At 46.0% G+C, this 12969-nt stretch overlaps 1 protein-coding gene across 2 annotated transcripts in view; it reads right to left on the reverse strand.

Annotated features, from left to right (window-relative positions):
• LOC127005852 (nuclear pore glycoprotein p62-like) overlaps positions 1 to 12969 on the reverse strand; it is a 42037-nt gene that overhangs the window by 17809 nt on the left and 11259 nt on the right. The window contains exons 1-3 of one of the 2 annotated variants that reach the window (XM_050875147.1): positions 6393 to 6565; positions 5765 to 6043; positions 5343 to 5592 (exon numbers count right to left, since the gene is read on the reverse strand). In XM_050875147.1, the coding sequence (XP_050731104.1) occupies positions 5343 to 5592; positions 5765 to 6043; positions 6393 to 6422 (559 nt within the window). In that variant the 5' untranslated portion in view covers positions 6423 to 6565. Of the gene's footprint in view, positions 1 to 5342; positions 5593 to 5764; positions 6044 to 6392; positions 6566 to 12969 lie in introns of those variants that run through there. The other variant, XM_050875138.1, reaches the window with a different exon arrangement.

Raw genomic sequence — 12969 nt, forward strand, 5'->3', positions numbered from 1 at the left:
CGCTGTACGCAAATACAAGAGTCAATCAGCTTGCCGGACATGTTCAACGGCTCCCTCGCTCCTGGCTCCATAATACTTTACTCACACACCTGACTCCCATCTTGCTTGCCCTCCTCACTTTGTTTATTCCCAGCACACAACGATAAGTCAGCCAGCTTATACCGGACATGCTCAACGGTTCCCTGTCCTCCTGGCTCCATACTTTAATACTTTACTCACACACCTGACTCCCATCTTGCTTACCATCCCCACTTTGTTTATTCGTTGTAAGCAAAGATAAAAGAGTCAGCCAGCCTACCGGACATGCTCAACGGCTGCCTAGCCCTCTGGCTCCACCCTAACACCTTATTCACACACCAAGACAGCTACAGTTGAATTCCATCAGCTTCATAACATTTTTTAGGGGTGACCGACCTTCTGGTGATATTACCTACACCTGTCATCCACGAAAAAAAATAAAAAATAAAAAGCTTCCAACATCAACCTAACTCAGTCTTGAATGTTGTCTCCTCTATACACAAAGATGCGATTGTTATTCCGTCGACTGCTAAGTCCTGTTAGACAGGACAATATATGGAAGACACTGCCATGGTATAGATCAATGATTCCACAAACTTCTCCAGGCTGGCGTTCAAACTGGCTCCCAGGCGAGTTCCAAGCGCCCCCTCCCCCATCACTTCCTCCCTCCGACTTCGGCCTAGTTAACAAAATAAAGCCATGCTCAAGTTTATATTTCTTACTTCAATTTTATTATCAATAAGGCATACTTGTTCCTTTAGCTTAGTATTAGTGTTTGTGACAGATTTTGTATTTTGGATTTAATAAAAACAAATTATTACTCTTAATGCCACCCTGCCGCCCCACTACCGCCTCCTATTTCCTCACCGCCCCCCAGATATTTCCACCGCCCCCAGGTGAGTGGTACCGCCCTCTTTGGGAACCACTGGTATAAATGATCAAAATTCGTGATAACCTGCGATTTATATCAGGAAAGTCAGGCAAGAGTAATCTAATGGGAAGAATCAAGACAACACCGGAGGCTCAGCTACGATTAAAAAAAAGGTAAATATAAAAACAGGATGCACAGTGTCTCAAGAGCCTCGTCTCATCCCAGCTATCTTACGTAAGGAGGAACCTGTAAAATGTCTATAAAACTCCCACGTTATCTAATCGCTCCCTCTCCACGCTCATCCACAGACCACAGAAACCTTCGACAGACAATTAAAACCGGGGTTGATAACGACACACACACACACACACACACACACCTATGCGTACGCTACGGTGGGTTTTTATTAGAGATAAGGCTCAGCATGTGGAGTACTACAGAGAGGTTGCCAAGAATGTTTTAACTTTCATTTTAAATTATCTCGTTTGAAAGTAAAATGATATACGGTGATGGTTATAAAAAAAAAAAAAATATGTAGAACGAGTAACGGTACGGTGGTGATGAGAAATGAGGGGGGGGGGGTAGTGTGTGTGTGTGTGTGTGTGTGTGTGTGTGTGTGTGTGTGTGTGTGTCGTATCATATTCCACAGATGATGAAAAAAGGAAACCTATCACTGGACACACACACTCTCTCTCTCTCTCTCTCTCTCTCTCTCTCTCTCTCTCTCTCTCTCTCTCTCTCGTGTACTTGGCACGTGGTATAACACGCTTAGGTGGCAGAGCCGATTATACTATAGAGGTGTAGTAGTAGTAGTAGTAGTAGTAGTAGTAGTGGTGGTGGCGGTGGTTATATTCAAGTAGTCGAGATTATCTGACGACCTTGAGACGCATCACCACCACCACCACCACCACCACCCCCCACCACCACCCTCACCACTAAAATTATCTATACCACTCACTCTCAAAGCACGGGACCTCTTAAAACGTATGTAGCTCGAGAAAGTAATTAACAAGCCTCACTTACTAATATACTAAAAGTGGATTGCTTTGAGGACTAATGAGGATGAAATGGTTGGAGGAGAGGAAGGGAGAAGGGAGAAATAGAAGGGAGAGAACGATATGAAGGAAGGAAAGGAGAGGGAGAGAGGAAAGGAGAGAGAGAAGAAAAGGAGATGGTAGGAGAACGATAAGAGAGAATATGGAGGAAGGGACTGATAAGAAGGGAGGGAAAGGAATAGAGGGAGGGAAGGAAGGAAAAAGGAAAAGATATGATAGAGAAGGGAGGAAGGGAAGGCGGTGGTTGATGGACGATAAATGACAACATGGAGGAAGAGCCTGAATACGAAGGAAGGAAAAGGAGAGAGAGGGAAGGGAAGGATAGAGGGAAAGATACGATAGAGAAGGGAGGAAAGGAGGGAAAAGATGGTAAGGGGGGAGGATGCGAGGGAGGAGGAGGAAAAGAAGAATATGAAAGCCACGAGAAAAGAAAGGAAAGGACTGGAGAGGATGTGAAGGAAGGGCAGAGTAGGAAATTGACATGATAAAGGAGATGAGAAGTACATGGAGGAGACAGGATGCTATAAATAGGTCGGATTATTCCCCGTACCTTCCCCTAAAACAAACAAACAAATAGATACAAAAGATTTACCCGGGATAATGTGCACATGGGTCATGGGGAAATCCCGTCAGGAGGAGGAGGAGGGAGGCAATTAAGAGAGAGAATGAAATGGGAGGAGGAAAGGAATAGAGAAGGGAGGAGGAGGAGGAGGAGGAGGAGGAGCAGGAGGAGGAGGAGGGGAGGAGGAAGAGGGCGCGCTTTCAAATATGTCTTAAGGGGGACGAGAAAAGATTAACTTGAGTGAGGTTCAGGAGAGAGAGAGAGAGAGAGAGAGAGAGAGAGAGAGAGAGAGAGAGAGAGAGTTTAGCCGTGGGAGTGAGCGCAGGTTTGTGTCCTAAATAGATTATTGGGCGTATTTACTCATATTTGCGTTAGTTGACCCCTCTCTCTCTCTCTCTCTCTCTCTCTCTCTCGTAAAATGGTCACGGCATAATGAGAGAGAGAGAGAGAGAGAGAGAGAGAGAGAGAGAGAGAGAGAGAGAGAGAGAGTGGGGGTTCCCTGGTATCACATTAACAGACCAACCTACAACTTTACTCGTCTTCCTCCTCCTCCTCCTCCTCCTCTGCTTCTTCCTCCTCCTCCTCCTCATTTATCACGATTCTCTCTCCCCCTACTTTATGCTGCCCTTCCCCTTTCTCTCTCTCTCTCTCTCTCTCTCTCGATATTTTTATTATACTAATGTGAATGTATTTGATGGCATTGGAGAAGAAGAAGATTTTACCTTATGATTATTTCTTCTTTACTGATAACACAACCCCTACCACCATCACCACCACCTTCAGCAATGACGCAATATATACCTCTACGCAATATATACCTCTTCACACAATCCACATCCCGATCGTCCTTCTCTCAACTAGTTTTTTTTATAGGAGTTACATTCTTTAAATCGACTTGGTTTTGTCCTTGTTGCCGAAGTAATGCGTTCGTCACATCTATTCATAGTTTATCCTTGCACTCAAGTTCTGCGCATCAAACGTTCAGACTCCTTAGTGCGTGCTACTGATAAGCGTTACCAGGCTATCGTACTCAGCAAATTGTGTTATCCGGTTTCTGATCCATATCTGTTACAAGAAAACATAGATACGAAAGTTTTGGGTCTGAAACCGAGAAATGATATGTTCAAAGTTACGCCAATTTGGTAACACTGGTGCTGATGGCTGCTGATTCACGGTCTATAGCAGGTCTTCACAAGCGCTTTCGGCTCTCACTACTACTACTTCACAAGCCTACAAAGGAGATCAGTTGGGTTTTCATCCTTGTCAAACTATCACAAGACTTGTAAAACTACCCATGTAAATACCCATAATCAGTAGGAAAGCCTTGTCAGATGTGTGTGTGTGTGAGCCCCGAAATGTTTGAGAATATGGGGCAAAGTTTCATATTTTTTTTTTATCCTCCTTACTGATAACTGACTTCTGTGTATTATAACTAACCTTTTACATGTTCGCTTGTATACCCCCCGATCACTCAACATCACATCAAAATCATGCAACTCCAACTAGGTAAGCTTATGCAGGAGTGGCAAATTACACTATACACAAGGACAGTGGTATTTGAAGAGTCTGAGAGAGAGAGAGAGAGAGAGAGAGAGAGAGAGAGAGAGAGAGAGAGAGAGAGAGAGAGAGAGAGAGAGAGAGAGAGAGAGAGAGAGAGAGAGAGAGAGAGAGAGAGAGAGAGAGAGAGAGAGAGAGAGAGAGAGAGAGAGAGAGAGAGGGTGTGTCATTGGAAGCCCCGACCCAACAAACAAGCGATTATATTATGCACGTTGAGACCGCTGAGTGTGTGTGTGTGTGTGTGTGTGTGCCCCACGTGGTGTTCGCAACTAGGGCCAAGCGCTCGGGTGTCTCGCTTGGGGCTTTATCTGGCACTGAGAGGCCACACCTGCCTGGCTCGCGTCGCTCTTGTGGCCGTGTGGGAGCGACAGGTGCGCCGGGGCCTCTTGAAGACCGATCACACGAGAGGATGTAAAGTAACCTGAGCATGTGAAGCCTCCCCTATAATTTGGTTCATGAGGGTACACCTACATGACGATAAAAGACAATTATGTGTAAAAATAGGAAAATATCAAAATCCCTAAAAATAAAGTCAGAAAATATAGAAAATAATTGTGGGAAGAGATAAATCGATAAATACATGAAATGATCAATCCGCTACCTGACAAATCCATAAAAAAACATGTATAATAACAAACCTGACCCGCTAACATTTTTTTTTCGTGATAAAACTCAAAGGAAGAAAAAGAACACATTAAATAGGAAAAAATGCATGCACCTATGTCAAAAAAATTAAAATTAGGTATATCCTGATGATTAAAAAAATATATATAATATAGAAAGACAATTAACCAAGATAAATGACAAAGGTTGACTTTCTGAAGACAATAAGAAAAATAAACAAACAATACACGCAAAGGAATGTGACCTGAGTCGTTAATTAGTGGAGGAGACCCACGAGGGAATAACACTAAGCAAAGAAACATTAATTACGTTGGAAATGACTTAAGCCTAAACACACACACACACACACACACACACACACACACGACTGGCCACACTTTACGCACAAAATAACTCAATAACACTGAACCATATAAATGTGTGAACAAGAACAATATAATTCATGTGGTTACACGGACATGAAATTAGGAAGAAAGACACATGGGAAAGAATTGAATTTAGCATATTATCAATTATTGTATGTATCATTATATCTCTACATTTTTTTCTGTATCACTATTCACTATATGCCTCAGTGCGAAATTTAACTCACCATTATTTCCTATTATCCTTATCATTATTATTACTATTCTTAGATTTTAGGGAATATCCTCACCGGAATCGGGCTGAAGGAAATCCTCCAGACCAAGTATATGTTCGGGACTGCTCGGCGAGGCAACTAGCGGAGAGCTGCCTGAGGGGGAGGTGGAGCCCAGCGAGCCGAGGGAGCCCAGGTCGCTGCTGGAGGACACGTCGGAGGTGGCGTCCAGGGCGGGGTCAGGCGAGGACATGCCCAGCCCGCCGCCGCCCAACCCCATGTCAGCGAGAGAGCCACCGGGGGAGGAATACCCCGATGCTGGGGACATCTGAGGGAGGAGGGACATGGGGACGGTGATGTAGATAGACTGATAGATAGATACATACAGACAGACACACAGACGGGAGAGAATGGTTTATACAGGCCTAAATTCTCCTGTTATTCACACACACACACACACACACACACACACACACACACACACACACACACACACACACCTGCTGATCCAGAGAGGAGTCGCTGGACATCCCAGAGTCCGAGGCGGCGGAGTCCAGCACGGCGTGGAAGGGCAGACCCACCAGGTTCTCGAGGGAGTCCATGTCGTCCTCAGGGGCCTCCAGGGTGGGGGTGGCCAGTGAGGACGGGTCGAGGGTGTGGTGTGAGGAGCCCAGGCCGCTCAAGGGGTATGCCAGGGACGGTGTGTCATAGCTGGGGGGCGACATGTCGTTCCCGTCCAGCACTGAGCGGAGCAACTCGTCCGCATCCCACTCGTTGGGCTGGAAAGAGAGGAAACAAACTCGGTCAGTGAGCGGTTCAGGAGCGACTGTATGGTGTGGTGGAAGGGATGTGCTGAGTTGTTTTGCCTAACTCATGCCTTTCCTATCCTCCCATCACGTTATCTGTTCTCCCAGTTCCCTGCCCATGCATGAAAATATGGAACAAACCCGATCAATAAGCATGTCAGGCCACAGTGAAAAATATATGAAGATAGTAATATGTTCTACCCCCAATGCCTATACCAACCCACCCTCTCTTATTATATATTCCGATGTACCGATATATGTCCCTTTCCCTTCCAGCACGTGTTATAATATTATGCCGCCGGTCATGACACCCCACACGCACCATCACATCGTAACACTCGCTCCCCCACATGGCTGGTTCTCTGGCTGGCTGGCTGGTTGTCTGGCTGGCTGGCGACACTTGCCTCCCAATAGCCACTCTCGGGTATGCAACGAGGATACAACTACTGCGTTTTAAGCTTAAGCGGGGCGGCAGCGGGGGAGAGGATGAGTGCCTCTGTGAAGTGGGGTCGCGGGGACGGTCAGGCAGCGGGCGGCGGGAGACAAGACAGTGCCGACGTTTGTAGGTTCTGCTTTACGCCGCCTCTCTGCCACCTACGGACCTAGCTTATCAACAACAGCAGCCGCCCCCCGCCGTGCAGCCCGCGGCTCCCACGCCTCACTGACGACCGCGCCGCCTACCATGAAGCAGCAAGATCACAACCGCAGATAAACGAAATAGTGCATGGACGAGTGACGGCCACGTGAAGGGTGTCGAAAACCTCCTTGGTACAGAAAGAACACTTCCAGAAGGACCACAACTTTTTTTCCCTTTTTTAAGGGGGGGGGGGGGGCGTGTTTTTTGTGGATCCAGTCGTAGCTGCTGCGGCTGTTGTTGTTTCTTCCTTTTCTTATTATTGTTACTATCATTCTTTTTTATTATTTCCATACATATTTATGGAGAGTATGTAGTTGTCATTATTATTATTATTATTATTATGATGATGATGATGATGATGATGATGATGATGATCAATAATCTATGTGCCACTTACAGAAGACGCCTATGGAACGATTTAGAGAGAGAGAGAGAGAGAGAGAGAGAGAGAGAGAGAGAGAGAGAGAGAGAGAGAGAGAGAAAGGTACTGGAAGAAGTCTACCCTCCTCCCCTTCACAGTCTTCCTGGTCCTCCCGTCAAGTTTTCCTCGGGCTGACGCTGCAAACCGGCATACAGCGGCCCCGGGAAGCCCGCCGCCCGACCACCAGGGGCTTCCCGCGACCCTCTAACTCCCTCACCCACGCCCACCACCTCCTTGGCCTTGGACACTACTCGGCCTGTCCCTTCACTGCTCCTCCCCGCCCCCATCCCGCCCCTTCACATAATACACCCTTTCTGCCCTATGCTTCCCCTCGCGACCCTTCACATCATTTTTGACCTTTGCTGCGCTGCCATACCCTACCTTGGCCTTGCACTGCCCGCCGCCCTTCCCTTCCCTTCCCTTCATGCCCTATCCTGCCCTGATCTGCCTTGTGTCTGCCCTGTAACAGTCTGGCTTGTCCGTACCCTGTTCTGACTAGGCTACCCACCCCTTCACATCCTTCCTGCCCTGCTTTATGTCTGACCAGTGCCTGTCTGTCCTGCGTCTCATCTCGTGTCCGTCCATCCCATAGTGTTAATTAAGATTTTAAAAGGTGCCTGTCTGTCTGCCCTCAAATCGATGCACTGGGGAGGGAGGGAGGAAGAGAAAGGGAGGACGAAAGGACCGGGACGGGGAGAGGAAAGGGAAGGGGAGAGGGATAGGATGAAGTGTTTGTGTTAGCGAAACCGTAAGTAAGGTGTGTGCGCCTCTGTCAGCAGGTGATCTCCGAGGCACGTGTCCGCCGCTTGTAACAAAGAATGTGGAGGAAAAGGAAGAGAAAAAAAGGTTATATTAACAAGACATCTTATCTACCATTAAAAGATTTCCTATGCATGTGATTGCCGCCTGTAGCCCTGCATCCACGAGGAAGAGGAAGGAGGGATAAAATATGCACGCTCACTCTCCCCCGCCCTCCCAACCCTCACGTCTTCCCTCCCTGTCCCTCTCAGCCTGGTATTCCCTTCTCTTGAGGATGACCTGAATAAGACGACTCACGGACTGGCTGCTCTCGGCGTCTGTATCGGAGGGGTGTGTGTGTTGTCTGTTACTGTGTACCTAACGGCAATCAATACCATCATACACCGAAGTTTGTCCTACCCGCAACCTAAACAAACACCGAAACATGAGTATTAGACAACCAAACAATCAAGAGCGATGTAATACCCACACACCACCACAACCACTAGTTCCTATACAGCGCCACACGCCCACACCCGCCCACTTAACACTCACCACATACACACCACCCACTAGAGCATTTCTCAGCCCCGCACGGTCGCTACAAGTCCAGAAATGAAGAAAAAAACGTAATCCTTCGAGGTTCTACGTAGTTCGGTTAACAAGTAGCGGAAGGAAGACCTACACTGCTAGAGCCTCACCACCAACACGTACGTAAGAGGAAGGAAGGAAGGTAGTGGCTGGCTGGCGAACGTTGTGTCACCCTTAACGTATATAATGTAGTAAGAAGCCCAACCAACGTAACACTCGCTGCATTTTTTTTTTTACAACAAAGGAGACAGCTCAAGGGCACAAAAAAAAGGAAACAATAAAAGAAAGCCCGCTACTCGCTGCTCCTAAGAAAGAATTAAAAGAGGTGGCCGAAAGAGAGGTCAATTTCGGGTCAACGTCGGTCTCTTCCTTTGCACCGTCACACATGCTATCAAGGTATATATGTATGCACTTCACTTCCTCCTCCTCTTCCTCTGTCTCTTCCTCTTCTATTTTTACCACCACCACCACTCTTTATCTTCGTCTCCATCAACATCATTACAGGAATTCAACAAGTGTAAGTCTATATCATGTTTCTCCTTTACTCTCCTCTTCCTTCACCTTTACAACTCTAATTAGACCCATATACACCTGTGCACTTATTTTTTCCTTTTAATCTTCCTTCATTTTCATCCCCCTCACACACACACACACACACACACTACCATAATGACTCGTATACCTCTACATCAACTATTCCTCCTCCTCCTCCTCTTCTACCATAACCACCCCATCATCATCATCAGGGCTAATTAAACATTCCTCTCAAAAATCAATTCTCCCTCTCCCTCCTCCACCTTCACCAGCATCACCAACATGAGGAAGGAAGGAAGGAGGCTGGGCTAATCTTTAAAACAGTAGGTCACCAGAAAGCGAAGTTGGTGCCAAGTAACGTGCACGGGACTGGAACATCGATATTCGTGCAACATTAACTCCCTGGTGAAGGTCATAGTCACTCAGGCATTCCGGTAGTCAGGTAGTGAGTGTCATCAAGCACCTACCAACCGAAAGGTCACTCACTCGTCTTCATCCCTTCCTCGTTGGGTGAATCAATACTACTACTACTACTACTACTACTACTATTACTACTACTATTATTATCTCAACTAGCTTTGAAGACTAATAGAATGTCACCGTAAGAAAAAGTAGGTAATCATGTGTTAGGATTTCGACATCAAGAAAAAAAACAGTAGAGAAATATAACTAAAAGCATAATATTTTCGAATTACCGGAGGATTCATTTAAACACACGAACCACTTTATAGTTACTCTGACGCTAACTCACACGACCACTGTTAACTAAGAACTCCACTAAGGGCACCAAAAAGAGAAATGGTAAGTAGGTGTTGATGGTAAGTAGAAGCTTCGACATACACAAACTTCGCCAACACAGGGAACTCTTAATCAAAGCAAATAGCTGCGTTATCTCCTTTATCTCCTTCCTCATAACCAATTAGAGATAGATAGATAGATAGAGAGAGAGAGAGAGAGAGAGAGAGAGAGAGAGAGAGAGAGAGAGAGAGAGAGTGCATTTGTTGAGTGTGTGTGGTATGTGATGTGTTGACTTTGTGGTATGACAACTGTGGTAGTGTACGGGGTGTGAGGAGGGTGTGATGTGCTGTGGAATGCAGTGTACAAGTGTGGATGGTGCAGCTGATGATGATGATGGTTGCTTGGCATGGTAGGTGTGAAATATGGAGTCAGATACTTAAATATTTAGTGACCTTTAATATTTTTTTTTACTAGGCAGCTCTATGGAAAAAAAAAACGAACAAAAAGGCCAGCGAGGTGCTACTCCGACGAAAGAAAACAAGAGGCCAGAGAAGTCACTTTGTTCTTTCACCGGCCGCAATGAGTATAAAATGTGTGATAGCTAAAAGTATTATCATTATTATTACTTTCATTATTAGTTATTTCATTCGACTGGTGTGGTGTGGAATAGGATGAGGAAATGATACAGCAGTGTGGTCATGTATATACAGCGTGAGGGAGTTCTTTATAGCGGTATGGTGTGGTGGGTGGAGTAGGAGAGGGCCAGATTTCAGGGATGGAGTGGAGTGGGGGGGGTGAGGAGAGATAATGGGCTGGGGTGGTCTGGTGGGGAGGAGGAGAGGAGAGAGGAGGGAGAGGCGTGAACTTCGCTCCCTCCAGAACTTTCGCTCATAACGACACACACACACACACACACACACACACACACACACACACACACACACGACTTAACTTCCTAATCCCATACAGTTGAAAATTATGTTATGTTGGTATGAGGATGAAAAATATGGCGTTGAGAGAGAGAGAGAGAGAGAGAGAGAGAGAGAGAGAGAGAGAGAGAGAGAGAGAGAGAGAGAGAGAGAGAGAGAATCTTACTGAGCCAGACATCAGATAAGATAGGTAAGTAGCCTACACGATGGTGACGTTGAGAGAGAGAGAGAGAGAGAGAGAGAGAGAGAGAGAGAGAGAGAGAGAGAGAGAGAGAGAGAGAAATACTTAATGAGACAGACAAGAGATTAGATAGGTACACGTATGGAAATCTACGAATCAACATCATTCTTATCAGTCTGCTTCTCAAGTCTTTCTTGCTGGGGACCAGAATCTTGAAGGACAAGTGTTTGCCGAGAGGTGAAAACTAGGAGGAGGAGGAGGAGGAGGAGGGGGACGAAGACAAGGGGAACAAGTCAGCCTAGAATTTCATAACCAGAGGAGGAGGAGGAGGAGGAGGAGTGGACTAGGGGTACAGGGTCAGTAGAAACCTTGTAGGGGACGTGGACCTTTGTATTCTCTCTCTCTCTCTCTCTCTCTCTCTCTCTCTCTCTCTCTCTCTCTCAACGCCGTATGCACTGAAGCCTGTGTGCGTTGAGTATTGATCTGTGTGTGTGTGTGTGTGTGTGTGTGTGTCAAGTCTTTCTTTACTGGTCACGATGAACATGTTAGTAGGGGGTGGGGGGGGTTGTGAGGGCGCATTGCAGGCAGACAGAACCCATTACCCTTCCGTTCCTCCTCCTCTTCTTCCTCTTCATTCTTTTCGTCCTCTCAAGACTTTCCCTCACATTCATCCCTTCCTTTTCCCTTTCCTTATTCTTCCTCCTTTCTTTGTGTTGCATGCTCTCTCATGCTTTACTTTTCTTCAATTCCAATAACCCTTTCCTTATTATTTCTTCTCTGCTTTCATATGTTTGTTTGCCCTCTCCCTTCTACTCCTACGTCCAGTCTTCCCATTTTCTTTTTTCCTTGTCACTGCCTTCATTTTCCTCCCCCTCGTCCTCGTTCTCGTTTTGTTGCTCGTCAGCATTTCCTGTCGCCCCACCCAACGCTCTCTCTCTCTCTCTCTCTCTCTCTCTCACACACACACACACACATGGGAAAAAAACGCGTCTAAAGTTTTCCTGTTTTATAATATTACTCACTTCCTTCCCTCTTATACTTCTGTCTTTAGGTTGGTAACACTGGCCTATTAACACGCAAGCTGTCCCTGGCTCATCCCTTCCTTGTTCAGACCTGTATTCCATGTTTATTTCCCCCTCGTGCCTTCTAAACAGCGTCGACTGCACATGATATTGATATTCTAACCACACAGGCCCCACAATGCAAAGTGAAGCAAGGCATGTGTTTCCTACTAAAGCCTGTGGTCCAAGCTAGCAAGTTTGTAGGTTTTTAGTGTATGGTTCCAATTAGGTGGCTTGTTTACTGTCTTGATTTCCCCTCCTCCTCCTCCTCCTCCTCTTTTTATCTTCTTCCCACCCCCTCTCTAGTTTCTCATCCTCTGCTGTCATTCTCATCAGTCTCCTTACTTCTGCTCCTCCTCTTCTTTCTTTTCATCCGGTTTCTCTTTCTTCATACTCCTATTCAACCTTTTCGCCACTTTTCCTTCTAATCTTATTCCTCCTTTTGGTCTATATTTTCCTCTCCTCAAAACCCCTTTCCTATGTAGTTTCTTTTATGTTTCACACTAAGAAGCTAAACAGTCGAAGCCTGGCCGACAAACCGACCGGATATACACACACATGTTGACGTCTTAAACGAGATGAGACGGGAAGCTTATTATCATTATGTATACATGCGCTCTCTCTCTCTCTCTCTCTCTCTCGCTAACAACAAAAAAAGGTCCCATGGCGGTACAGCTAAACAAAACAGGATGGAGCTAAGAATTTCTTGTGTGTGTGTGTGTGTGTGTGTGTGTGTGTGTAAGCTACCATAAATGCGTACTAACAAAATCAAAAACATGCGTATCAAACATCTTCACAACCCGCCTTTATCTCCCACACATTGACCCCTGCCCTCCCCCTACACTTCTAAGGGCACAGTTCTTATGGTATAGTAGTAAATCGAAGGTTGTATAATGCAGGAGTACCATCACCACCGTCACGTAAACACTGACAACGTATTTTTAGCCACTCGAGTTTTATCACGAGATACTTTTCTATAACAGTTTACCCTATTAGCTAAGCCCAAGGTACTGGAGTAAACTAGCTTACAACTACTAACAGTCTGGTATTGGAGCCCTTGGATGAAAAA

Source organism: Eriocheir sinensis, chromosome 3 (assembly GCF_024679095.1).
Source record: "Eriocheir sinensis breed Jianghai 21 chromosome 3, ASM2467909v1, whole genome shotgun sequence".
NCBI classification, from domain to species: Eukaryota; Metazoa; Arthropoda; class Malacostraca; order Decapoda; family Varunidae; genus Eriocheir; species Eriocheir sinensis.